This window comes from Jaculus jaculus, chromosome 5 (assembly GCF_020740685.1).
Source record: "Jaculus jaculus isolate mJacJac1 chromosome 5, mJacJac1.mat.Y.cur, whole genome shotgun sequence".
Taxonomy (NCBI): domain Eukaryota; kingdom Metazoa; phylum Chordata; class Mammalia; order Rodentia; family Dipodidae; genus Jaculus; species Jaculus jaculus.
The window spans coordinates 10,772,331-10,799,864 of record NC_059106.1 but is presented as its reverse complement, the minus strand read 5'-3'; the positions used below and the strand labels follow the sequence as shown (position 1 = coordinate 10,799,864).

The 27,534-nt window shown below is 50.4% G+C and overlaps 1 protein-coding gene across 1 annotated transcript; it reads right to left on the bottom strand.

Moving 5' to 3' along the window:
- Nucleotides 1-984: 984 nt before the first annotated feature.
- Nucleotides 985-25,766, bottom strand: Ntpcr (nucleoside-triphosphatase, cancer-related). Its single transcript, XM_004659699.2, has 5 exons — nucleotides 25,667-25,766; nucleotides 21,321-21,483; nucleotides 19,945-20,041; nucleotides 5,776-5,985; nucleotides 985-1,586 (listed from the first exon to the last, which is right to left on the bottom strand). The coding sequence occupies exons 1-5, from the start codon at nucleotides 25,698-25,700 to the stop codon at nucleotides 1,518-1,520; spliced, it is 573 nt and encodes a 190-aa protein (XP_004659756.2). The 5' UTR covers nucleotides 25,701-25,766; the 3' UTR covers nucleotides 985-1,517.
- Nucleotides 25,767-27,534: the final 1,768 nt, after the last annotated feature.

The window sequence follows — 27,534 nt, the reverse complement described above, 5'->3', positions numbered from 1 at the left end:
CTCTTGCCTGCGGTTCCCACAGCACTGTGCTGTGTGCAGACTTTGGGTGCAGATCTCGGGCTTGTCAGTGGCTGTCCTGGCTAACTGAAGCTCAGAGGCCACCGGAGCTCAGTGTTCTTCCTTTCCTGGTGCCCGTGGCTGACGTCACAACCTGCAACAGGCCCCGAGTGCTACACGCGGCCTCCCCTGGACAGCATACCCAGGACAGGGACATAGGAGACCACTTCTCCTTCCACTGGACATGAGCCCTTTCTGGGGATCAGCTCACTCCTGCTGTGATCCCAACAAGACTTGGCAAATTCAGGCTGCGCTGGCCTGCAAGGGAGTCAGGTGTGTGCCAGGTCACAGACCCTGGTTTAGAGTGGGCATTTCCTGCACCATGCACTATGCTCTGGTGGGCAGCTCACCGGCATGGCCACCCGCACGCGCTTTCACATTTTCACATGGAGCGACCCATGGCGCTCACAGCAGTGGGCTCATACCGGATGCTGGCTGCTAGAGTCCTGAAAACTCAGCTCTTCTCTCACAATGAACTAAAATCCGCTTCTGTTTAGAGACCACATTCACTCATAAAGGCCATATCCACAAAGCCACACCCAGCCATTAACCAAACCTTGACAGGCCTCCTGTCTACAGCCATGAGTCAGGCAGCCTTGACCTGTGTGGACTCCAACTGTCCCGTGGTGGTTTTCCCTCTCCAGCGCAGCGCCTGCTACGCACTGAGCACTAACAGCATCTTGACGCAGCGGCCCCTGCACGAGGCTCTCTCGCAGGTCTACAGATCAGGGCTGCTTTGAGAATAGTCACTTTGCTTTCTTTGTCGGGAATCTGGACTCAGAAAGGCTGAAAACCCCGCCAGGATGAGCTCAGCCCAGACAGCGCTCTGAGGGAAGCTGCAGTCCTGTCCTTGATGACATCTGGCCTGCTGAATGAATGTCACATGACACCAGCATTTCAAAGACCATGTCCCTTCCACACAAGGACTCCTGTGTTTGAATCATCCAATTTATTTCCATGTTTTTGAAGCAATAAGCAAAGGGGGGAAAAAAAAGAAAAAAAAACTTAGAACTGGAGGAGGGAACCTAAAAGGTTTGTCTTTGGAAACAACTGAAAAGCATCAAGTCACTGTCAGCACTTTCAGCCCTGAGACGCTGGGGCTTCTAAGCGTGCAGAGCTGAGTGCCACGTGAGCTCTCCTCCCCAATCCCAGCACACTCAGACTGAGAGGCAGGCAGATCTCACCCAGCACGGCCTGATCTCATAATCTACCCAAATCGCATGCCCAACTGCAAGAGGAAATGAGCAGAAAGCTCTAAGCATAAGTAAGACACAGGGGCCGTCCATCGTGCCCTCCGGGCACTGGGCTAATTGGGTCTTGTTGGCATCTCATGTAAAGCAGCTGTCCAGTTTCTTGAGCAGTCACGAGGTCCATCAATACCCAAACCTGGGCAGGCAGGAATGGCAGTCAGAGAGTGACTCAGGCCCCTCCTCAGGGCACGGAGCAGGAACCAGCCAGCGTCACGTCCTGCTGCTCTGCACACAGGTGACAATATCTGACAAGAGGCTGTTTCTGTTTTCCTTGGTGACCTGTAGGAAGAAGCCAGAGAAGAGGCTTACAGTGTGTCCGCTTCTTCTGTCTTGTGACCCAACATCGCCCAGAGAGCCAGAAGAGTGGGGCACCTGAGCAGACAAGGGTTATTGAGTCCCATGGGTAATGGAGCACTGGCAGGCACAGGAGGGAGGGAGAGGGGACACTCTGTACAGCCAGCCTGGGACAGCAAGGAGCGACCACAGCCTGGATGGCGCGGCCACCCAGACCGTGAGGTGGCTCCTGGGGCTGCTCCGGTCTACCGTCTCTCCACGAGCCAGCGCGTGAGCGCAGCCAGAGACGTGAAGATGACACGGTACCGACCGCATGCGGCCTCCTGACCCTGTGTGCTCACTCATAGCATTACAAAACACACAACAGCAACGAGCCCACTCCAGCTCAGTACACACACGTCTCTCATCACCATGCCTCCCTGCTGGGCCGTGTGTCACAGCTGCCCACTCCACCCAACAGACTACAGCCAGTGTCACAGACAGGGATTCTGCCTGCATGAGCTGGCAGACCAAGACAGGGGAGGGAGTGACCAGCGAGAACAACTGATGTTAAAGACCTGTGAGGAAGGGTCCAACGAGGCAGCAGGAGTTGGGTTGGGGCAGGGACAGGGTGCCAAGATGGCATCTGCTAATTGTCAATGAAGGGTGCCCGGACAGAGGGACCAAAACTGGAAACTGGCGAGAAGGGAGTGTACCTGCAGGCCTTTCTGTCGCCCAGTGTGTGCTCAAGAAAGAGGCCTTGTAACAGGGTGGTCGGAGTTCAGGAAAGTCCTTGAACCCCAAACCTTAGGTTTGTTTCAAATTGTCTTTAGAGAGAAGGAGAGAGAATTGGCACGCCAGGGCCTCAGTCACTGAAATTGAACTCTAGATGCTTGTGCCACCTAGTGGGCATGTGCGACCTTGTGCTTCCACTGCCTTTGTGTGTCTGGCTTACATGGGATCTAGAGAGTTGAACTTGGGTCCTTAGGCTTCACAGGCAAGCATCTTAACCACTAAGCTATCTCTCCAACCCTTGTTTCTAATTTTAATCAAAGAATTGAATAAAAAAGGATTGAGAAGGCTAATTCTTAAATTATTTACTTAGGGAAGTACAGACCCAAGGGAAGACCCCCATGTGGCAGGCCTGGGAAAACCATGGAAAGAAAAGAGGAAAAAGAAAGTTCAAAGAGCTCCTGCCATGTGGGCAGCTGGAAGGGATAAAAAGCTCATATGGAGAGTAAGGGCTACAGGGCTGTCCTGGTGGCTCAGCCCAGATAAGCCTGGGCACCCAGGCCCAGCCGAGGGAAAACTCAACAGCAGCTGGAAGTTCCCAAGTGGCAAGCAGTTCAGAGAGTGTGCCCTCCCCTTGCAAAGGTATTTATAACCTTATGGTGGTGGGCCTTGTCTTCCAGCTCAGGTAAACCAGAGGGACAGCTGATTGGTTAGGATGAGGGCCTGTCTCAGGAAGAAGCTAGCCAAGTTCTGGTGCCTGAGCTTGACCAACCACAAGGTTGAGGGTGTAAAGATCACCCTCCCAAGAGGGGCCCAGTTTGCTTGTGGAGAAACAGGTCTAGGGAAATAGGCAAGAGTTAAGAATCCAGATTTTTCCTGCCTTTTTACTTTCAGGGACCCAGTCACCCTAACTGCACTCCCTTCTCAGCTGTGGTGGTGTGCTCACCCTGTGTGTGCAGGGCTACTGTGGCTCCCACATGACCCCCAAATCTGTTAGGAACCTAAAGTTGAAGGTTGGTGGTGTCTGAGGTGAGTCTGCACCATGATGGTATCCACAGCTTTATAAAAGGGAGACCCAAACTGGCATAGTGGCACCCTCCGTGGTGTTACGCTGCAGAAAGGCGGACACTCAGGATAGAAGGGGCCCAGATATAACCGTCTATGAGCCAATGACTTCTCAAAGGAAGCAGAAGGCAACTGTCGTTCTGCCTGGATTTCTCCCCCACTGACTTCTGACTGTGTGCATGTGGGTACGGTGTAACAGCCTCATTGAGATGCAATTCAGACACCATAAACATTCACCCTTTTAGGGTCAGAAATCAATGAACGTTTCATCACACCAGAAACCCCCATTCACCATCCTTCTCTTCATCCTCCCATCTCTGACAATCACTACTCTATTTCCTGTCTCAATAAATTTGCCTCTTTCAGACATTTTCTATAAATGGAATTCTAGAACTCATGGTCTGTGGCTGGCTTCTTTCACTTTGCATCATGTAACATTAATTCGTTTGTGTTTTTGAACTTGTCTGTGCTTTATTCCCTTGTGCTGCCAAATAATAGCCCTTTATGTGGATACATCACAGCAATACACCCATTCTTCCACGGGTGGACATCTGGGTTAGTCTGTCCTTCTGGATGCTGTGAATAATCTTGCTATGGACATTCATTCAAGTTTTTGTGTGTATGTTTCTGAGTTCTATGCAAACAGGAGTGGAATTGCTGGGGTGCACAGTAGTTCAGGTACAATGTTTGGAGTCATTGTCTAGTGACAGCTTGTTTACATCCCCACAGTGTAGATGGTTCCAATCTGGTCTTTGCCAGTGCCTGTCCTTTTGAATTGTATCACAGGCATTCTGGTGAGCATGACGTGGAGTCTCCCTGGGGCTCGGATTTGCACGCTGCGCTGATAGCTGTGGTGGTGTGCTCGCCCTGCGTGTGCCCCCCAACCACGTGTGCAGCTCTTTGAAGAAAGCGGCATTCAAATCTTTTGCCCATTTTTGTAGGGTTATTTTTATTTTATTGTTGACACAATTCAGATGACAACACCTCATTGTGTTTAACGACTTTAAACACAGCACATACCTTTCACGCGGGCGGGGGAGCATGGGGAGGGCTGCCACTAGGCAGGCAGAGGGGGCGGAACCAGCCCGGAGTCTTGCCACTGAGGACGGGGCCTGCGTGGCTCTCCAGGTCTCTCCTTCAACATCTCCTCCCAGACAGACCTTCTCAACTGACCCCTGAATCCTGCCCTGATGATTCCACTAGTGGCCACCTTCCTTTGCCACTGTCAGGACCCCAAACCACTTGCTTTATCTAACTATGTGTGTTTGGCACCTGCTCCTGTAGCAATGTGAGCTCTATGAGGGAGGGGCCTTGCCCGCAAGGTAACAGTGTCCCAAGGTTGAGAAGAAGACTGTCGCAAGGACCTTCTTGCTGGAAGTAGGGTGAGCTGAGTGAAACAAACAGGGCTGGGATATAACACCCCATGGCGCCCCAGCAACACACCTCCTCCAGCAAGGCTTCACCATGGGGGGAGTACTGAGACTTAACCACAGACACGTGAGGCCATGGAGGACATCTGACATTCAGACCACAAATGCTGAGCACAAAGAAAGCTCTCCACACGTTCCAGTCGTGCTGGGATGATAGCATAGGCAGACACGCATCTCCTCAGGCCTGGCTGGACTAACCTAATGTCCAGGTTCTGGCCCCACCCCTTGTTCTTACTCCTAGCTGCCATACTCAGGACCCTTCAGTGGCCACATGAGGACCCTGAACTTGGCTTAGCACCATGGCAATGTGATCACGTGATTCAGTGACACAGGGCACATACACTCTCTCCCTTGCTTGGAGAGGGCCTGCCTGCCAAACTTGCTCACGTGGCACTGGCTAGACCAGGAAGCTCCTCATTTGGGGTTGGAGCTCAGCCCCATGGATACACCTGGGTGGGGTGGGCAGGAGGCAGAGAAATCCCACTTGCAGCAGGAAGCTGTAAAGCAAGGCACCAGCTGCATGCAGAGCCTCCCGCAGAGGCAAGGAAGTTGGTTCTCTTCAATCTGGTGGCTAAATCTTCCTCCAAACAAAGGCCTGAAGACCACCCAAGAGCTGGTCAAAGCATAGCAGACCAGGCCCAACCCTCACAGTGGTCTGTTCCCGGGGTTTGGGTGTGCAGGTCCCACAAGATGCCAGGTAGAACCAGGCAGCCGACCTCACTGGGAATAGGAAAATGCTTAAAGCCACTCTAACCCCATGGCCACCTGAGGCCGCAGAGCACCCAATGTGGCCAGGCTGGCTGAGAAGCTGTTTTCCACTCCATTCAAACTATCTCATTTAAACAGAAGCGGCCACAGGGACTCTGGGGCACCCACTCAGCATGATGCCGACGGAGCGAGGACAAGGATGGTGTCAGGAGCGGGGTGGACGCGCTGGAGGGAACCCTCCCGAGCGCTAGCCTACTCACGCTGAACACCGCCACGTCACGCCGGCCCCTGATCTCCTCCACCAGGGCGAGCGGCTTCCCTTTGGGGGTGGGGATGGTGCCAAGGACAGTGGTCCCTGGGGCAGACAGTGCCTGGCGGACAGCCTGGATGAAAGGCTGGCTGAAGAGCTCCATCTTCCCGATTTCATCGATGACACACACTCTCTGCCCTGGGCCGCCGGTGGAACATGCCTGCAGATGGAAATATGGTCCTTGAAGTGTGGAAGCAGGCACTGAGCCAGGGCCGCGTCTCCCTCAACCTGTCCCACCTGACCCTCAGCAGGCACAGCAGGGTGAGAGGGCAGCACCTTGCGGGCCAGGAGCCCCCACATGCTTCTCCCTGAGGCAGCACCACCCAGAAGGACCTACTGCTGAGCCTCAGCTTATCTGTGCTTATGCCTCTGGATGACTCTAGGGTTGGCCAGCTTTCCTGCTTCCACACACCCAGGAAACAAGGGGAACCTGAATACCTCTGCACAAAAGAAAGGAAAGCCAGCCAGGAACTCGCATTAAAACGGGCCCTCGTATTTCAAGTTAGAGCTGTTCCCCTACTTCCTCCCTACCTGCTGGGGTGCCCACTGCGGGCAGGCACCTGTGTATTCCAGTGCAGTCTGAGGGCTGGTGGAAAGTGGTGACATTAAATGGGAGAAGTCTGGTTAGAAGAGAACCCTGGCTCCTTCTCAGCGACCATCACTGAGAGCAGGCGTGGCAGCTAGACATCACGGCTGGCCTCACCGGTTCCCATCCACACAGAACCACAGTGGGTTCATGTGACTGCTGAGCATATGCAAGTGGCCTGTCAGGTGACAAGACTGCTGTTTCTGCCTTGGCCTTCCTCTGAGGGGACTTGGCAACCCTGTTGGAAAGGCAGCTGGTGGCTACTCCATGTGGTGAGACCCCATGGAGACATCACACACCAGTAGCCAGAGAGGCCTGGAGCTTCAGCACCCAAGAGGACAAGCTCAGAGGTGGGGCCTTTGCTTTGCCACTGGCCTCAGAGGACCACAGTGTGGGAAAGAGCATGTGTGCAGTGCATGCACATCTTTGAGCACATGCGAGTAGAAAATTAACGTGGCCACAAATGGAAGTGCGTGTGTGGGTTCAAAGCCTGTGGCTCTATAGCAGCCCCTTGTGACTCTCTAGAACATTCTTACAGGGCTCATACACATTACTGAGCTTTGGCACAGACACCTGGGCCATGTACAACATTTTCTGTTCATTGTAAAACCCAGACTTGTACATCCTCATTTCATTCACAGTCAGGCGCCTTTATGACACATGGCTACAGGAATCTCAAAAATATGTTCGCTTTTTTTTTTTTTTTTTTTTTGATTTTTTGAAGTAGGGTGTCACTCTAGCCCAGGCTGACCTGGAATTCACTATGCAGTCTCAGAATGGCCTTGAATTCAGCAATCCTCCTACCTCTGCCTCCTGAGTGCTGAGATTAAAGGAGTGTGCCATCATGCCTGGCTATGCTAGCAATTTTTTTTTATGCTTGCTATTTTTTTATTTTTTATTTATTTGAGAGTGACAGACAGAGAGAGAAAAAGGCAGAGAGAGAGAGACAGAGAGAATGGGTGCACCAGGGCCTCCAGCCACTGCAAACAAACTCCAGACGCCTACACCCCCTTGTGCATCTGGCTAACGTGGGTCCTGGAAAAGTGAGCCTTGAACCAGGGTCCTTAGGCTTTACAGGCAAGCGTTTAACTGCTAAGTCATCTCTCCAGCTCCACGCTTGCCATTTTTAATGGCAGTGGAAGAGACTGACCTGGCATGGCAAGCAGTGTAGCTGGAGCACTGAGGAGCACACACATGGCACAGCGTAGACAGAAGTGCTTTAAAAAAGCCACCGTCACATCCAAACTTCTCACTCTACCTGGACCCAGGCCACTCGAGAAGAAAACACACAAGCTAGTGACTTCACTCCAGATTCTAAGCTGACAAGTGACAGCCTGCAGCACCATGCTGGCCTGAAGATGGTCAGGATGTGGACTCTCCTCTTCCAGGAGCTCCCTGAACAGCACAGGTGGTCACTGAGTACCTGTCACCTGGTGCCCCATAGGACAACAGGGGCAGGGCCACTTCTGAAGCGTGTGGTGCCGTCCTGCCATCCGCTCTACCCAGCATCCCAGCTGGCTACAAATTCTCATTATCACAGGAGAGCCTCTTTGCACAAGCACACTTTCAGCTCCTTTGTTCGGAGAGAAGGATGCCGCTGGGAGCTGTGTGGTCTGTAGCCAAGCAGCTCGCAGCAGTGGGGAGCTCAGCTTTGGCTGTACGGTGCCTCTCTGCTTTCCAGAAAGATGGAATGGGCTAAGGACAAGGAGGCACCTTGCAGTGGGCACTGCCAAGACCAGAAAAGAGGGCCACTTTCCCTTTTGCTCCTTCCTCTTGTGTACTTTCAAGAATACAGAGAAAATGTAAATGGAAAATAAGCAATTTCATTTAACCAAAATAATTGAACCAAGAGCAAGGTAATTAAAGTGGTCTTCTCCTTATTTGAATTGCTTGCACAACAAATATTTGCCATGATATTAGGTTAATTGTTTTCACATCACATAGCCTGGCTTCTGAGCCCACCTGTGTGGGATGGCACACACTGGAAGCCATAGAAGGAATGGGGCAGCTGCCAGACTTCAGGCAGCAAACAGCCTGTCCCAGCATCAATTCTGTATTGCTGGGGAGGCAGAAAGACAAACTGACAAAAGCAGCCACTGAGCCAGCGCACATGGCCTAACCCTCCAAAACTCAAGGTTCCGCTGCTATTTATTCCGGGCCTGTGCATTTCAGAGTCCTTCAGCACGTACCAGGACCAGGTGTCCATGCTACAACTGGGCTCCTCCATGTGCTCTGGGCAGAAGCTGCTAACCAGACAGCAGAGCCTTCAGCCAGGGCGTGGGCAGGTGAGTGCTGAACTCTGCGCACACGCTCGGACCATCCCCTCGGGGCCCAGGGGTCATGTACATCACCTCGGACTAAAGAGCATGACAGGTGCCTGTGGTGTCCTCCAGGATGGAGATCTGTCCTGGGGCTAAGCACCAAAGGCTGATAGACCAGTGGAGTCAAGAACCAGTCCTTGCCACCAGCCTGGACCTGGACCGGAACCTGGGCCTGCGGGGTTGCTCCCAGCTCCTGAGTGAAGAGTGTGAACTGTGAAGAGCCGTCACCTCCTTGTCCTCCTCAGAACCACCCCTGCCCATCCCAGGCTGCCGGCACTGCTGTGTTCCGTCCCCAGCCCCCCACTGCAGCCATCAGGTGGCATCTGTGCAGGTGTCCCTCATGAGAACCAGTGTCAGAACTGCGTCTAAGAAGAGTCAACACAGCAGATACTGTGGTCCTCAAGCAAACACACACCTCCACGCACACAGGTGACTGACTGGCACAGCCACCAATCACACAAAGAAGAGGGGCTTTCCTTGGCACTGCCACACCATGCCTGCCGAGCGGAGATGTGACCATACTGAAGGACCCACGGTCTCCCATGCTCTGGAGCATGGTGAGAACTGCATCCGGCACCCGCAGGCTCTCATTCCTGTGGCTGTCCCACTCCCAGCAGCGCTCAGAAGAGCAAAGTGTTCAAGATTCACGAGTTCAGTAAGAAAGCTTGGGATCTTCAACGCCTGCTACGTTTCTTTTTATTGTCTAGAGGAAAACTGGCTTTTTTGCTACAGTTATAATGGTGATAACCTTTCTGACTGACCAAGTGACTAGATGCAGACAGAAATTTGGCTCAGAGTTGAGAAAATACCAACCTCAAGGCTCTGGTTTTCAGCTTTTCCATGTGACTTTGTATGTGACAAACTGCTGTCCTGTGGCAATACTATTAGTGGTCACATCTTGGCAGCTGGGACCTCAGGAGAAAGTGCTTCCTAGGACCCGGTGGTAACATGCAGAATGGCTAACAGACTGGTAAGGAGGCAGTGGTCTCCCAGTGAGTGTCTCCCTGCTCAGGGCTTGACATTGTCAAAGGAAAGAGCTCCCTACACAGCAGGGAACTTGAAAACTCCTTAGCCAGGGAGTGAAACCAATGTCAGAGTCACTTGCCTAAACCATGATATGAGGGAAGGGGTGTCATTTCCTTACCAGGACAGAGAATGGGGTGCTGTGGCCTCCTCAACAGGACCTGCAAGATGTTCTCACCCAGTTCTCTAAAAGCTCTTCAATTCAGGCTGGAGTTGACACAGAGGCTTTATTTTATTTATTTATTTATTTATTTTTTTTTTTTGAGCTAGGGCCTTACTCTAGCCCAGACTGAAATGGAACTCTCTCTGTAGCTCCTGGATGGTGTCAAACTCATGGTGATCCTCCTACCTCTGCTCCAGGGAGCTAGGATTAAAGATGTGTGCCACCAGGCCCACTGTAGCAAAGGCTTTTCATTTCCCTGGCTGACTGCAGTACGGATGTGTGGCATGAGGTAGAGAAACTCAGCAAGCAGCGAAGGGCACATTCCCAACGGTGAAGGAAGTTAGCCAAGCCAAGGATTTCACTCACGTCCCAGAAATGGAGCCAACCAAACTTGACTGTTATGGATCCTTCCACAGCCAGCGGCCTGACACACCAAGGAGCGCGTCCTGGTCACGCGCTGAAAAGAAACACCTGTGCCCTGAAAGAGCCCCAGCCCATCTTAGAAACAAGCAAGCACCAAAGCCTGACCTGGATCACAAGGGGAAATGCAAGGCTCCAATGACTGGCCTTCAATGGAGGCTGGGGCTCCAGGGTACCGCCCCTCCCACAGAGCTTTGTTCAGCCTAGACACGGGCCTGCTAGCAAGTGCTCATGCTTTTCCTCATTGCACTGCTGTTTTGTGCGAGAAGATACGCAGAAAACCATTACAATGCAAATCCCACGTTGCCCAACACTCTAGGACCTCCAGTAGGGCACTTCATACAGCCACTACAAGGACCAGCACTCTCCTGACCATTAGGAAACCACACCCCCCCAACTAATGGCTGAGGTGAGGAGCCATCCAGCATTCCACATAATAGGGAGACAAGGAGCTCACTGGAAAGACACTGGCTTGGGGAGTTTTAGCACTCGACCCTTGGGCATCCAGCGCCTGTGACCTCAAGCTAAGCCCACCCAGAGCTGGGAAAGACTTCATCATTCTCAAAACCCCAACACCAGGAAGTAGAACTTTGTGGATAACTTACCAAGAAAGAAAAACAGAGAGAAAGGGAGGCAAAATAATGGAAACTGGTTCTGACAATGGAAAATGAAAACTGAAAAAAAAAGAGTAATCTGGGCTGGAAAGCTGGCTTAGCAGTTAAGGCACTTGCCTGAAAAGCCAAAGGATCGCAGTTCAACTCTCCAGGACCCACATAAGCCAGGCGCACAAGGTGACATAAACATCTGCAGTTCATTTGCAGTGGTTGGAGGCCCTGGCATACCCATTCTCTCTCTTTGCCTCTTTCTCAAATAAATAAATTAACTAAATTAATGTTTTAAAAAACGAGTAACCTTTTTATCAAAAGGACTAGTTTTGTATAGCTTAATCACTCCACATTTTTTTTTTCTAGTAATGGAAGTGAAGGTCTTGATTCTCCAGTTTGGGTCAGCTCTACCACTCATGAGCTGTTTCTTGGCCAGGTCATCATGACTCAGTGCCTTGGTTTGGTTTCCTCATCTGAAGTAGGAACTAAGTGGTAGTATTCTGAATATTGAATGGGTTCGTGTCTGACACGTAACATTAATTGCACAACTATCACCAGTATATAGTGTATGATAAGGAAGGGAAAAACAAATATGTGGAAGGAAGAAAAAATGAGGAAGAATGAGACAGTTTTAAAGACTATCAATGTGGGGCCTGGGAAGATGGGTCAGCTAGTAAAGCACCTGCCACATGAGCACCAGGACCTGAGCTCAGACCTCACCCTGCAGCAGGGCGCATGCCTGGGGTCCCAGCCCATGGGAGGCGAAGGCAGGTCCCCTGAGGCAAGCTGGCTGTAAGTCTAGCCAAACTGGTAAGCTCTAGGTTCAGTGAGAAGCACTGTCTGAAAAAAATCGGTGGAGGGTAATTGAGGAAGACACCCGAAGTCAATTCCACATGCCCACATACACATGAACATGCACACACACAGACACAGACACACACGCACACACGCACGCACGCACGCACCATTTACAATGCAAGTATTTCCAGAGTAGTAATTAAAATAGTAAGATACTGAACAAAAACCAAATGGCCAGAGGAAAAGAACAGAGAACCCACCTAAATCATCACATACTCCTTGAAATATAATTTATGAAGCATAATAAACTACTTAGAAATGTGTTTTTTTAAAGATTTTATCTATCTATTTATTTACTAGAAAGAGCTAGAATGGGCACACCAGGGCCTCTGGCCAATGCAAATGAACTCCAGAAACATGTGTCACCTTGTGCATCTGGCTTACATGGGAGCTGGAGAATGGAACCAGGATCTTTAGGCTTCATAGGCAAGTGCTTTAACCACTAAGCCATCTCTCCAGCCCTAGAAATGTGTTTTTAACAAGTGGTGTTAGTAAACTAGCCAGATATCTGAAAGAAAACAAACTAAGAGTCTCACTATATGTTGCATTCAAAATAAATTCAGATGGACTAAAAACAAGAGTTTTTGGTTTTTAAAAAAAATCACAAAAGAGGCATACAGATAAAATTTTATATTAATTTGCAATAAGAACAGGCTTTTTCTATGCCATAAAAGGGAAGAAAGGAAAGAAAATCACCAATGTGAAAAACAGAATAGTAGAACCAATAAATATAAAAGGTTATTTACCTTATAAAAAGATCTCTTCAATCAAAAGACAAAACATGGAAAGGGGAATGAACGAACAACTTAGATTAAAAACAAAATCATCCAATAAACAGTTAAATACATTTAATCTTAGAGTGCAAATCAAAGCAAAGAAATGGATTTGTAATTAAAATCAACACAGTGCTAAGTCTGGCAGAAGCTCAGTTAGACCAACACACTTCCACACAGGGAGGGGACATGGGGTGACATGTGGCCCAGGAGCCCTGGGCAGCCCCACACCCTCCTCACTCAGTCCTTAAGGCCCCTCCGCAGGGAACTATGCTATCTGGAGATGAAGATTTCTGCGGAGTGAGTATACTGTGACTTTCCTCCACTCACTCCAGAAAGGACGGGCATGACAGCCGAAGAAACAAGTCGACCCAAGGATGGCCCGGTGAGCCAATGAGTACAAGGAGGTCCTTACTGGAGGACAGGCAAGGGACAGCTTACAGGAGGGAGGGCGGGGGAGGGCCAACTTACATGAGAGAGGACCGGAGAGGGACAGCTTATAAGAGGGAGGATGGGTGAGGGCCAGCTTACAGCACAGAGGACAGGCAAGGGACAGCTTACAGGAGGGAGGATGGATGAGGGACACCTTACAGGAGGAAAGATGGGCAAGGGACAGCTTGCAGAAATGATGGGGGAGGGGCAGGCAAGGGACAGCTTACAGAAATGATGGGGGAGGGGCAGGCAAGGGACCGCTTCCAGGAAGCAAGGCAGCTGCATCACCAGGAAGCTCAGCTCAGCCTGGGAGGACTCAGGTGAGCTGCATCCTCAGAGCTCCCTAGACAACTGTGGGCAGCTCCATGGGAGACTCTCCTTTTCCCCATCAACCACTGCTCATGTAACCTGGGAAGGGGCCTGTGAGTTTTGTAATTACAAGGTTCCTGCATTTCATTAGCTTCCTGAGTCTTACGGGCCTCTCTCCTCAAGAATCATCATCAAGAATATTGGAGAAAAAATAGCTACAGAACTGAAGATTAGTACAAGGTTTGTTCCAATGGTGATTAATAAACTAAATGTCCAGCACAGAAGCAACAGGTGAGTCCAAGGTGACAATCCACTAAGAAATCCCTGACATGTCAGTTTGAAGAGTACCCGCTTGTGAGAGCACTGCACATTTGTCACGAGGTGGAGAGACGACCCTGCACACGACGCGGCGGTGTCCTGAGAAACTGAATGGCTCCTGCCTGGCATGTAACATTAACTGCCCGATTACCACCAGTATATGACGTGGAGGGAAGAACCAATGAGAAGAAACAGGCAATTTCCCCATTCCAAATGACTGCATAAATAAACCAGGCACAGAAATGGGAAGAAACCAAGTAGATTAGTGCTACTGTCCTGGCAGGAATAGATATTCTAAAGAGAGTCACCACCAGTGCCTCCAACTACCAGACTGTTGAGACAATGGACCTCCCCCTAATTGTAGATTCCCCAGGAGTCACATGCAGGAAAGGAAAAGGCTGAAGCCAGGTGCCAGTCAGAGGAGGAAGTTGTTTGCCAGGAAGACCTTCCACACCCTTCTGACACCTTGCAGGAGAAAGTGGAACCCAGACAACACCAGGTAGAAGCACAGCCTGACCAGGCCTGCCTGTCTTTGCACACCTCTAGCCTTCTATTTCAACCTAAACCTCATGCCAGAAGCCCAAAGATGGACTTGGGCTGGGGGAAGGGCATTGGGCTTCACTGTTCCTCTTCTCAGGTGGTCACACTGAATACATCTCCTTCCTCTACTTTTCGCTGCAACTGGTCACTTCAGCTGGCCTGAGGATGGGTGGCAACCTAGCTTGTGAGGGGTTCTGGGGCCCAGGATCCAACCCTAACAAGTCTGGTGACACTCACAGCACTTAATTAGGCAACTAAATTATAAGCAGCCCATTTATTTCCTCTTAAGTTTCATAAGAGTGTCCCACCATAAGCATACAAAACATGAATACTCAGAAAAATAATAAATGTGTCTAAGGAAAGGTGTCACCCTCAGAAAGATCAGTTAGCTGTCCCGAGGCCTAAGAGGGCTTCCTAGAATACTGAGCAGTGACCTTACTACCTTCCTGCTCTCCATGAGTGCTCATGGTGGCCCAGATAAGCTAGCATGGGCACCACAGTATGACAGGAGCACCCACTAGAGGGGCGTGGTGGTTTGATCAGGTGTCCCCCATAACCTTAGCAAGTCTGAATGCTAGGTCCCCAGGTGGTGGCAATTTGGGAAGTGGAGTTTCCTGGAGATGACGTATTGTTGGGGGCGGGCGTATGAGTGTTGTGGCCATCTTCCCCTTGCCAGGGTTTGGCACACTCTCCTGCTGCTATTGTCCACATTACGTTGGCCAGGAGGTGATGTCCACCTTCTGCTCATGTTATCTTTTTCCCCTGCCATCATGGAGCTTCCTCTCAAGTCTATAGGCCAGGACAGACCCTTTCCTTCCACAAGCTAATGCTGGTTGGATGTTTTCTACCAATGACATAAAGCTGACTACATCAGGAAAATTAGTATCAGAGGTGCTTATTGCTGCTACAAGCCTGATTCTGTGGCTTTGGTCTTTAGGAACTGACTTGCAGGAAGAAAGTGGAAGGATGTGAAACCTTGTTCTAAGAGACACCTTACAGTGCTGTTAGTACAGCTTGATGGACCATTCTGGTCAGAGTTTAAAAGACTTGAATGCCGTGAGAACGATGGACTGTGAGGTTTGGCTTATGAGGGCGAGAAAGAGCTGTGCCTAGACTGGGCTAGCAGTTTGTTTGAGAGGCTCTCTGCGTTCTGCCTGCTTCTGTCCTGAGAACCTGTGCAGGGTTGCACTGCGTAAAAATGGACTAGTTTAAACAGAAGGATATGGGCACAGAAAAAAAGTAAAATATTTTGGCAAAAACTGTTGCCTGTTCAGCTGTGACTATTTGAGAGATTACAACCATTAAGACTGGGACAGCTGGCCTGCAATGGAACAACAAGGAAGCACACAAACTCTTCAGAAAGGGCCTCAATGCTAAAGGAAGGTCCTGGCCTTCAGAGTCTGCTTTATTCCCTCCTGGATTATAAATTGATAGCCCACTTGGTACTATAGAATATAACAAATGCAAGAAAGAGAGGGTAATTGAATTTGCAACATGGTGTTGACTTTTGGAAATAGCCATGGACAGCATGAAGTAGCCTTGTTGGAGTACCTGCATGGAGGCTCAACAGAGCCATGTGGATGAACTGGGGGTTGCAGTGAAGACCCAGTGGAGCTGCCAGGACCACGGGATAACTGTCAGGGAGAGCTGCTGGGACCAGATGAAGTTTTCCAGCACTGTGAATAGCCTAGCTGGAGGGGTGGAATGGGAACTCCAGAGACTTATTGCTAGCTAGAATTATTGGACTTTAAGACTTATCACTGGCTAGAGTTGTCAGATTTGGAGCTACAGAGTTTGATGTTTGCTCTATTTGTTTTAAATTGGTTGTGTATTTCTTTTTTAAAAAAATATTTTATTTTTATTTATATATTTGAGAGAGAAAGAAGCAGAGAGAGAAAGTGAGAGAGAGAGAAAAGCAAACAGAGAATGGGTTTGGCAGGGCCCTTAGCCACTGCAAACGAACTCCAGACACATGCATATCTAGCTTATGTGGGTCTGTGAGGAACTGAACCTGGGTCCTTTGGCTTTGGAGGCAAGCACCTTTACTGCTAAGCCATCTCTCCAGCCCTTGGTTATGTATTTCTTTGCTATGCCCAGTGGCATCTTTGTAGTGTGAGTATTTATTCTGTGCCATTATGGGTTTTTCTGGTATCACAGCTCAGTTAAGACAGAAAGGACTACAGGGACGTTTGAACATCAGTGGAACTGAAAGTTGGACTGAATACATTGCACTTCTCATCATGGACGGTTATCAGGTTATGGGGAACGTGGCAGAATGTGGTGGTCTGATTCAGGTGTCCCCCATAAACTTATGTGTTCTGAATGCTAGGCCCACAGCTGGTGGAAATTGGAGCCTCCTGGAGGCAGCGTGTTGTTGGGGGCGGGTGTGGAGTGTCATGGCCAGCTCCCCCTTGCAATGTTTGGCATGTTCTCTGGCTACTCTTATCCACCTCACTGGGGCCAGGAGAGGTGTCCACCCTCTGCTCACGTCGCTGCCATTTTCCCTGACATCATGGAGCTTCCCCCCAAGTCTGCAGGCCAGGATGGACCCTTTCCTTCCCAAGCCACTCTTGGTGGATGCTTCTGCCAGCAACATGAAGCTGACTGCAACACGGGCTGACTCTTGATGGACCTCCTCCTCGGCCCTCCACCTTAAGGCCTCGAGACAGAGCCAGTCTTGCTTCCCAGGGACAAACAGGTACTTCTATGAATAGATTTTATGTTAATTACATTTTTTTTAAAAGACTCAAACTATTTTTCATCCACAGTGAAGCTTCTTTGGCTAGTTTCTGGACTCACGGTTGATGTGGGAGAGAGGGCTGTGGGGTTGGACTCCCACTCCAGCAGCTCTTGGGTTCTTGTCAATGTTAACAAAGAGCTGAGAAGGTGGACTCGGTGAAGGGCAAATGGGGAATTATGAGAGTTATTTTAAGTAGAGTTAGGATTAAGAGGGAAAGCAAAACAGGAAGGAGCCTAAGCAAAAGAAGTTCTCCCCTTTCCCTCCAGGCTGGGAAGGGAGAAAGGACAGGGAGCATATCCCCTCACACAGGGAGAGGGAGAGGCTAGAAAGGGAGAAAAGAGTCTGAAAAAGCAGAAGAGAGATCACATGTCTGCTTCAGGCCCATTTGTATGAATCAGATATCCAGTTCGAATAAGCCTCACTCACCCAGACTCAGTGGGCCCAAGAGGACACTGCATCAGGAAGGGAGCATCCTGGGAGCTAGGTCCTGTGAACCTGAGGAAGAAGCAGGAGGCCACTGCGGGGACAGCGGGGAGAGGGAATTGGAGGTGGCTGTTTGCAGCTGTCTTGAGGCAGCTGAATCGGATGCAAGTTCTAGTCTTGGCAGAACAGGTCAAGTGGCATCTGTGTCTCCACGGACGAGTCCCTAGCTGACTACCTACCCGAGCAAAAGGCTACCCTGCTCTTAACGCACAGCACTGCCAGCGTGTCTCCACAGGTCCTGCACCACACACTACAGTGCTGCGCCCTGGATGAAAAGGTGTCCTGTTCAAACCAGGGCTTCCAATGTCCATTGTGCCTGGTCATGTCGGCAGCCAATATCAAACAGCTCTGTATTTTGATGCTTGTTTAATTTTCATATAAGAGCAAAGCTCTGATTCTGTCTCCCTTCTTATCCTAACACAATGCTTAGGGAGAAAGATGTTTTTGTGCTTTAGTAAAGAAATATAAGATGGACTGGGTAGGAACCTCTTGCTGGGAACTCTTCCCACCAGGCAGTGAGCAACTCCATTTGGTAATCACAGTACAAAACACTAGGAGCTGTCAGCCTTCTTCTATTTTTTGATTAAAAATCCGAGCAAGCTCTTGACCCGCCTGCCTGCAGTTCTTACATAACCCTACAGCCAGACACTGCGCCTGCGGCGGCGCTCTATTCTCTCAGGATTTGGTCTCCATAAGCATGGTAAGTATAAATCAATTCTGTACATTGATCCAATGCCCAAAGCTGGACTCTTCACTTGGAATTTCATCCAATGCATTTCAGTACAGTGTGAATGCTGAGCAAGAGGGGGTAGATCTGATGGAACAATGACCAGGAAGAAACCACATTCTCTGCATGCTTCCAGGGGCAGTGAACACAGGCCAGCCCAGGACCAAGGGACTGTTCCCAGAGGAACTGAGGACAGGAAGAGGGGGCAGAAGAAGCAAAGAACTTGGGGGACCCTTGGAGCAGCAACCTCCAGACACACAGACGACAGGACCCTTGGGCTTCTGAGGTTGGAGGCCTTCTTTGGCAGGTGGTGCCCAAACTGCTCAGCAGCCTCCAGGTCACACCACAGTGGTGTGCAGCCCAGGCCAACTAACCGTGCATACCATGGAGCAGAAGGCCACAGACCTGGGCACAGCATGCCACACACAGGTAGCTCTTCCTGCCATGAAGTAGAAGGCTAGAGTGTCCACATCCCATCAAACCTGCATGCTATGGAGCAGAAGACGCAGACCTGGAGTCGGTACACCCACCAAGAGAAGGGCTGGCATGCGCAAGCCTGGCACGAGCCAGTTTGCCTGGAGGACAAGGAAATGGCATCAGAGGTCAGCAGAGCATATGGTACAAACCTTTCCATCCCAGTAGGACTCAAGACTTCACTTCTAGTGTAGTGGAAAGTTCTGGAAGACTTACAATGGGTTCTTTTTTTTTTTAATTTTTTTTTAGATTTTTATTCATTTATTTCAGAGTGACAGAGAGAGAAAGAGGCAGAAAGAGGCAGAGAGAGAGAGAGAGAGAGAGAGAGAGAGAGAGAGAGAGAATGGGCGTGCCAGGGCTTCTAGCTACTGCAAACGAACTCCAGATGCGTGCACCCCCTTTGTGCATCTGGCTAACGTGGGTCCTGGGGAATCGAGCCTCGAACCGGGTCCTTAGGCTTCACAGGCAAGTGCTTAACTGCTACACCATCTCTCCAGCCCACAATGGGTTCTTGATATAAGCATACCAATTAATTTTCAAAAATGTATGCCAAACTAGTAAGTCTGATATTCCTCTCCTGGTCCACGAGTGACCAGCCTTACCCTCCTCTCCACATGCACCTGCCCCAGGCCGAGGACGAGGGTATCTCAAGTACATCTCCTGCACGCCCTCCCACCCCAACTGTCCAATTCACTCCCCCTTTTCAGCTTAAAGCTCATCTGTTCTGGCCTCAGGTCTCTTCAATCCCTCCTGCCACAGTCTGCCACTATGCTGTCTCCTCTCAGAGCACTGATGGCATGTGCCCAACACTGATGTCTACCTTACTGCAGGCTGAGAGTCCTGAGAGAAAGTACCCTGTCTTGACCCAGAACTTGATCCATGATTGGGTATCTGACAAGCAGATGGACAAACAGGTTAATGGAAAGGTAGCAAAACGAAAAGCTGCTTCTCTGAAAAGATCATCTAAATTGACAAACCTATAACCAGAATGATCAAGAAAAAGGACAGACACACACAACCTGAATAGCTAAGCTGAGGAAAGCTGGAACAACTGGGCTTACAAAGTCAGTCACAAGCCAGGGCCTGGTGGAACTCACCTGTCAGCCCAGCTTCTCAGGGTGCTCTGGCAGAAAGATCACAGGACCAGGTATGTGACAAGGACTCTATGTGTAGCTCAGACTGACACTAAATGACAGTGTAGGTCCTCATTAAGACTCAATCATTTGAACACTTTTTAAACTGCAAGACACAAACTTGGCCTTCCAGCTGGAGAAGAGCCATTGTGTTCAAGTGACAGGCAAATCCCACAATGCACAGGGTGTCATGGGACAGAAAAGAGATACTCACATTCCGTAGGACAGGCAGTGCCAACTGCTCAAAAGACGCCAGGTCTACCACATACTGGCCCACTCGGCACTCGGACTTCCCAGGGGGAGGCTGTGAGCTGAAAGAACAGATGTTGTGCTCAGTAGACGCTCTGCATGCATTAATCAGGGGTTCTACCACTCCACAGAGAAGCTGGCTCCCTGGACACACTAAATCACCTTCACCCATCACCCACACAAAAGGAGTGGTGCGCAAGGCTGGGCCCACTAGGATTTCTCTCCTAAGCAGGACCACATTAACACTGGCACCGTTAACCACAGGCCATGCAGTCTGACACTCTTAAAGTGTGACAGTGTCACAGTATGACAGTATGGCCTCAGAGCTCCAAGGAACCAACGTACCAATTATACAAAAAACAAAGGCATGTGATCTGAGCCTGGTGGCATGGACCTGTCATTCCAGGTACTCAGGACCTGTCAATCCAGGTACTCAGGAGGCTGAGACAAGAGGATCATAAAGTCAAGGTCTGCCTGCGTTACAGAGCGAGACAAGGGCCTGCCTAGACAGCTCAGTGAGACCCTGTCTCAAAAAAAAAAAGTTAAAAGAAAGCTGGGGATTTAACTCACTGGTAGAGCACTTGCCTAACAGTGAAGCCCTAGGTTCAACCCTAGAACCACAACTAATCATCATCATCATCATCCTAGTGCCAGGCGTGGCTGCGTGCATCTGCACCCCTCATGCCAGGCGTGGCTGCGTGCACCTGCACCCCTAGTGCTCGGAGACAGAGACATGAGGCTGCCCATGACAGGAGCATGCCTGGGATTCAGTGAGCTCCGAACTCAGTGAGAGCCCCTGTCTTAAGAAATAAGGTGGAGGGGCTGGCCCCAGCACTTGATTCCCCAGTACCCACGTAAGCTAGACGCACATGGGGTCTCATACATCTGGAGTTCGTTGGCAGTGGCTAGTGGCCTAGTGTGCCCATTCTCCCTAATAAACAGGCAAATAAAATATAAAATGTCACCAAAAGTAACATGGATAGTGACTGAAGAAGGTACCTGACATCAGCCTATGACCTCCACATGTAACACGAGGCCACATGCATGCACACATACAAGAATTATGGGGCATAAGTTTTAAGTGGAATAGGACTTTTTATCCCAGTCTTATATGTGATGCTCCTTTTTTTTTTTTCCTGAGAAATTTCCAAAGGCCCAAGACCGACAAGGTTACTTGGCTATCCCTGAGCCTGGGGAGACTCAGCTTGGGGGTAGGCAGAGGGGCTCTGCAGGGCCCTACAGGCTACCATTAGAGAAGTCAGCTCTGGTGGAATTAGAGTAGAAAAGACCCCAAGATGTGGACAAGAACAGGCTGGAGCCAAAATACTTAAACATCAGTACCCGACTCTGGACAGAGGTCCCCGAGCGCCAGACAAGGTGACCACGTCGAATCCTATCCTCCTTGTTCCCTGCCTCACTTCCTGTGTGTAAAACCCATCCACGGACACCCCAGAAGACTGCAGGGCCTCACAGGCTTTCTGGATCAAGGTTGTTTTCCCAACCCCTAGAAAAGAAGAAGAGGCCTGTCAGGAAGCAGCTCCTTGCAGAACACGCACAACACTGCCAAGCCCAGCTGGAACGGGTTTCGTGCATACTAACTACCCTGGGACTCGGAGTGCTCCAGGGTTAAGAATTTTCCATTTCCAGTAGAAACAAGCATAGTAACATCGGGAAAGGAGCCTTGAGGTCTGTTCTTAACTTCTGAAGCATCATTAGCTTGTCACATACACAATCCCAGGATGCACTGCCCCTCCTCGCTCTCCTGCATCTGGGGCGGGCTGCCTTTCTTCCTAGGGAGGCTCTGTTACAGTTAAATCTCAAATGTCCCCCCAGGCTCTTATTTGACCACTTGGTCATCAGCTGGTGCCACTGTTTTGGAGGTTGAAGGACTTCTGAGGTGGGAAGCCCAGCTGGCAGAGGTGGGTCATGGGTGGGATGTGAGTACTTGAAGGTGATAGCAATGCCAGCTTCCTAGTCAGCGCCACGTCTCCCACAGTCTCCCACTGTCAGGACCAAGCTGCTGCTGTCACCAAGCCTTCCCTACCCAGATAGTACTACTGCCAAGCTGTCCCCACCCAAATAGCCTGAATCCCCCCCTCCCCCCAGGCATGAGGAAAAATAAGCCTTTCTTCCCTTAAGTTGCTTCTGTCAGATATTCTATCAGAACAATGACAAGGACCACACCTCCTCACTTCATCTAGGACCATCCCTGGTCTCACCTGGGCAGAGGGGGAACCACTGGAAACCAGGAGTTCTGCCTTCAGGCCACATGCACCTACACCCACTAGGAAGAAAATCACTCCACCCTGTATCTCCAGAAAGGGCATCAAGGTCTTACGGGCACCATGAAATGATCACTTGGGGCTTTTTCACAAGAATCATCCGATCATTGTGCTGGCCCTCAGCCCTCAACATCACGGGCTCCAGGGCCCTGAGCAGTCTCTCCTCTGGTCTCCAGCCCCTTTAACATTAGAGGCTCAAGGGCTCTCAGCATCCCTTCCTCTTGTCCCTAGCTTCTTCCAAACTGAAACCCAGGCACCATGACCCCATGCCCCTCACCAGTGGCCCTCCTTCCATTGCAGCCCTGCTGCCAACTACCCTGAGGCCCTGGTGGGTGTTTCCCACCCTGAGCCTCTGCCTTGCACAAGAGCACACAGCAGGAAACACTATTGGACTACACTTTGCAAGCCAAGTCAGGGAAGGCTCTAGCAGGTCTGCCCCTTAGCACTTCTGAGAGTACATGGTTCCAAATCACACCATTTAATTGACCACCCCTGGAGTTGTCACAACACCTTTTATAGTTCATTAAAAGATGATTCATGAGCTGTGGGTATAACTCAGTGGTACAGTGCTCACCTAGCATGCGTGGGGCTCTAAGTTCAGTCCTAGTACCATAAAATGGTGATTTATTATCCACATGTAATATAGGTCTCATTTCATTTCACTCTAAAGTGACGGTCTGTGTATGGGCAGCGCACCGAGGTCCAGGCACGGGGAGCTGCAGTGATCACGTGCTGCAATAATGGCCAAGTTCTAACTGTCCCTCTGTGACTTCAGAAAATTTGTAAACTGCTTTGAAGCCTCAGCAACTCGGGACTCAGATAAAATTGTGTGAAATCAGATGTTCACCACAGCATTCTTCACAACACTACTACCAAGAACAGCAACCAGTAATAGCAGAGTGCTGACCAGTAAGGAACTGACAGCTTACAGCATGCACTCCACTGTACAAACATCATAGGAATGGACTAGGCAGATGGCTCAGCAGTTAAAGATGCTTGCTTGCAAAGCCTACCATTATGAGTTAAGATTCCCAATACCCACATCAAGCCAGACGTAAAGTGCCGCATGGGTCTGGAGTTTGTGTGCAGTGGCTAGAGACCCTGGAGTGTTCATTCTGTCTCATAAATAAATAAAAATGTTTCTTTAAAAAAATCACAGGAGGGCTGGAGAGATGGCTTAGTGGTTAAGCGCTTGCCTGTGAAGCCTAAGGACCCCGGTTCGAGGCTCGGTTCCCCATGTCCCACGTTAGCCAGATGCACAAGGGGGCGCACGCATCTGGAGTTCATTTGCAGAGGCTAGAAGCCCTGGCGCACCCATTCTCTCTCTCTCCCTCTATCTGTCTTTCTCTCTGTGTCTGTTGCTCTCAAAAAAAAAAAAAAAAATCACAGGAATGTCATGCAGCCATTGAAAGGACTACCACTTACTTACATTTATAAGTAAGGAAAATAGACCTCAGTATATGATGATAATGCATAGCAAGAGGCAGGTTAAATAACACTAGAAAAATACAGTGTTACTCGTGGCTCCAGCAGCATAATCAGTCAACACACAATATTTGTATGAAATGTATGGTATTATCCTTTGTGGTTTTTTTTTTTAAGGCAAAGTATGCACTTATCAACATCAGACAATGTCCAGAAAAATAAAGAAGGTTCCAGTGCCTATTCCACAGGACTGTCATTTTCTTCACACCTTTTGTTGTTCATATGCTGAGCGGGTAAAACTATTACTCTAAAAAAGCCCAGCATATTTATATCAAGACAAGACAGCATGAAAAAGCATAGTTCTTCTTGCTTCCAAAGGGTATCAGGACAAACTTTGTTGCTCCTTTAGTTCTAGGATTCTCTTTTAGCTAATATGTTCGTCTTCATTACTTGGCAGCCATCCTGAACTGTGCTCACTGGTGAAAAAGTGACCTGGGCGGAGGAAGACCCCAAGCTGGTGGTCACTTATCTCACACAGGTCAGAAAGTTCTCTATTCCTGTGGCTCCAGTTCATCCCAAAGTGAACCCAGGTACAGAGTCAAGCGCAGGGACTGGAACTTTCAAAGTGAAGTCAGAAGGGGCGGGGTGGAGAAGGCCAGCAGTCTCCTTTCCCAGCACATGACCACTGCGAGCAGCTGACCTGAATCCCACTGAGGAATCCTGGGACCAGGAAGTGGGACTTCATCCACTTGCTCTGAACTGTGGGGTTTAGCCGAGTCTGGGGAGCAGAAACTGCTTGGCTTGGACTGGGTGGACTCCAGTAACACAGAGAACTGTGTTTGGAAGGTGCTAGGCAACAGGGGTGCTGACAGCATACAGTTTACAAAACCCAACTTCGTTCAGAAGCTCCATGACTTTGCTGAAGGTCTACACATGTGGAGAGGATGTGGAAGGGTGCAAATTGGGATAGTTGGTGAAAGGCGAAAACTAAAAAACGGAGAATGGCTGACAAAAACTCCAAGAGCAGATTCTCTGGCTAGCGGTGAGAGCAGCGCTCATATTTAATCTGCCACTTTCTCTGCAGTTTCCTGGGCCCTGGGGGAGGGGGTGATGGAGGTGACTGGCCCGTGCTAGGCACTTGAGCTTCTCTCCTCTATGGAGATGGTGGTGGACACTGAAGAGACTCAAAACAAGGCTCCCCAGAGCTCAGCACTCAAGGAGACTTCTCCAAGGCTCAGGGAACATTGCGGAAGAAGGGGGGCAGAGAGAACGTAAGAGCCTCAAGGATGTGGGGAGGTGTGCTCTGAGCCACTATCCCCACCAGATACTGACTGGTGCATTGGTGACCCCAAGTGACTGCTGATAATCCCACTGAGAGTCTTCAGGGAAACGGGGGATGGGGGAGGGGACATAAGAGGACAACCTGGCGGGACCACGACAAATTGACAGTATGTTCATGAAGTTCCCAAGGAAATAAACTGCAAGAGCAGGAAAGGTGTGCACACAAGAAAGGGGGTGACAGATGAACGCCAGGCTCTGCTGAGACCAGCTGTCACACGAGGGCACAAGAAATCACACGGTGACTGCATGAGGAACGCTGGAGTCCAGGCTGGTCCCCAAACCTCCCATGAGGCAGATGCGATGAACCAGCCCCAGGAGGACCAGGCAGCAGGCCTCTCCAGCATCCAGCCAGGCCCAAGCCCCCTCTAAGGCTGTGCAGGGCAAGCACCCCTCAAATCCCCCCCACCCCCGCACCACCCCAACCAGACAACTGCCAAGGCTGCCGCTCGACCCTGGCCCCGGGTGACAGACAGTTCTCGCAGTTCAGTCTGGGCCAGGTCTGCAGGCCGCGTCCTCAGGCTTCTCCACGGCCCCGCCCGGCTCCGCAGCCCCGGGAGCCCCGGGAGCCCCGGGAGCCCCGGGAGCCCCGGCCGCAGGACCCCGCCCGCCCCGCTCCCGCAGGCGCGGCCCCGCCGTCACCTGGCGGCCCGGTGAGGAACACGTGTCGAGCCATGTGCGCGCGGGTGGGTCGCGGTCCCGGCGCGGCGTTGTCGGGGACACGTCACGGTGGACGGCGAGGCTCCGCCCCCTACGGCGCAGGCCCCGCCTCCGTCCCCGGAAGCACCGTCCCGCGGCTGCGCATGCGCCTCCTGCGACTCGGCCGCCCGGCTGGACATGCGCAGTCACCCTTTGGCCGGTGCGCAGCCCGGGGGCTGTCCGCAAAGGGTGCAGAGCCCAGGGGTCCCGGTTCTTTTGCTGTGCTGCGGGGCTCACGCGGAGTGTTTTCAAGGATGCATGCGTGGGAATGTCAGGCATCTCAGTGTCTGCTGGGACACAGCTAGCTGAAATGCCCCCACCCTGCGGTTCAGCCCCTCTTGCCGCAGTGGGTCTCGGCAAGCCTTCCTTCAAGAAGGCCTTGCTGAGGTTCAACCTGCCTGGGCAGTGTCTCAGCAGTCGCCGAGGATGTGGAGACAACATGGTGTTCAAAGGGCTGCTTTAGCGTTTATTGCAACCTGGAATTATTCTGATGCGTGTCCAGGAGCTGGAGAGTAGAAACAAAAACAAAAGTGGAGGGAGGGGACCTGAGTCAATGGCTAAAGGCCGTTTGCCTGCAAAGCCTATCACCCTGGGTTCAATTTCCCAGCACCCACGTAATGCCTGCTGCAAAGAGAGACACATGCGTGGGATTCCTTTGCAATGGCAAGAGATCTTGGTTACACACACACACACACACACACACAATTATGTATTAATTTTAATTTTTTTAAAGGCGAGGCCGGACTTTGCAAATTTCTTCCCCTTAGATGGTTGAAATGGGGCTTTCTTCTGATGTCTCTCAGGTAGACTGGAATCTCCCACTTTGGGGAAAATCTAGCCTGTTTCAAAGCTCAATTTGATCACCATGCTGTTAGCTTAGTGGCTCTGCTGTGGTCTGGACTGGACTGGATTGCAGGGACCCAGTGCTGCAGTTCAGGACCAATACATTGACCTCCCACAGACTGTGACCTGGCATTGTTCCTTCCCTGAGCTCCTGTACCTCCTTCCCAGAAGTTTCTAAAGTCTAGGTTACTGCCCGCTAATGCAGGTACACCTTCCTTGTATTACTTCTCTCTGGTGGGACCAAATACCTAACAAGAAGCAAATTCAGGAAGGGTTTATTTCAGCTTACAGTTCAAAGTCACAGCCCATCATGTCAGGGAAGACCTGGTGGCCAGAGCTCAAAGTGGCTGTTCACATTGGCCCATAGCAAGGAAGCAGAGAGCAATGAATGCTGGTGCTCAGTCATCTCCCTTGTACCCAGTCCAGACCCTAGCTCATAGAATGATGCCACCCACAGTTAGAGTGAATGCTCCTATCTCAGTCTAGACAGTTCCTCACAGGCATGCTCAGAGGCTCCTCTCCTTGGTGAGTCTAGATCCTGTTGACTCACACTTCTCATCTCCAGCCATGCCTAGGAAGCCTTCCCAGCATGCTTCATGACCAAGTGTCCACCAACCCAACACCATCTGACAGATCCCTCACATAAAGGTTAAGTACATCCCTACCTCAGCCATTGGCAATGGCTTTGGGCCAGATGTGCCTATGAACTCAGTCTAATGCTGGTATGGTGTGACTTCTATCTAGTCATATTGTACCCTGGTAGAGAAAGCATTCCCACAAGTGTATACCTTGGTTGATTTGTGCCCACACATGGATGTCCTGGACTCTTTTAAACATAATCCAACAGCTCAGTTTCTTCCCATTTAAAAAGAAATCATGTAAAAAGCAATTCATGTAATACAGCTGTCACCACTGTTTCTGCAACATTTATAACACTATGTTATCATAGCAGTATATTGCTTATCATC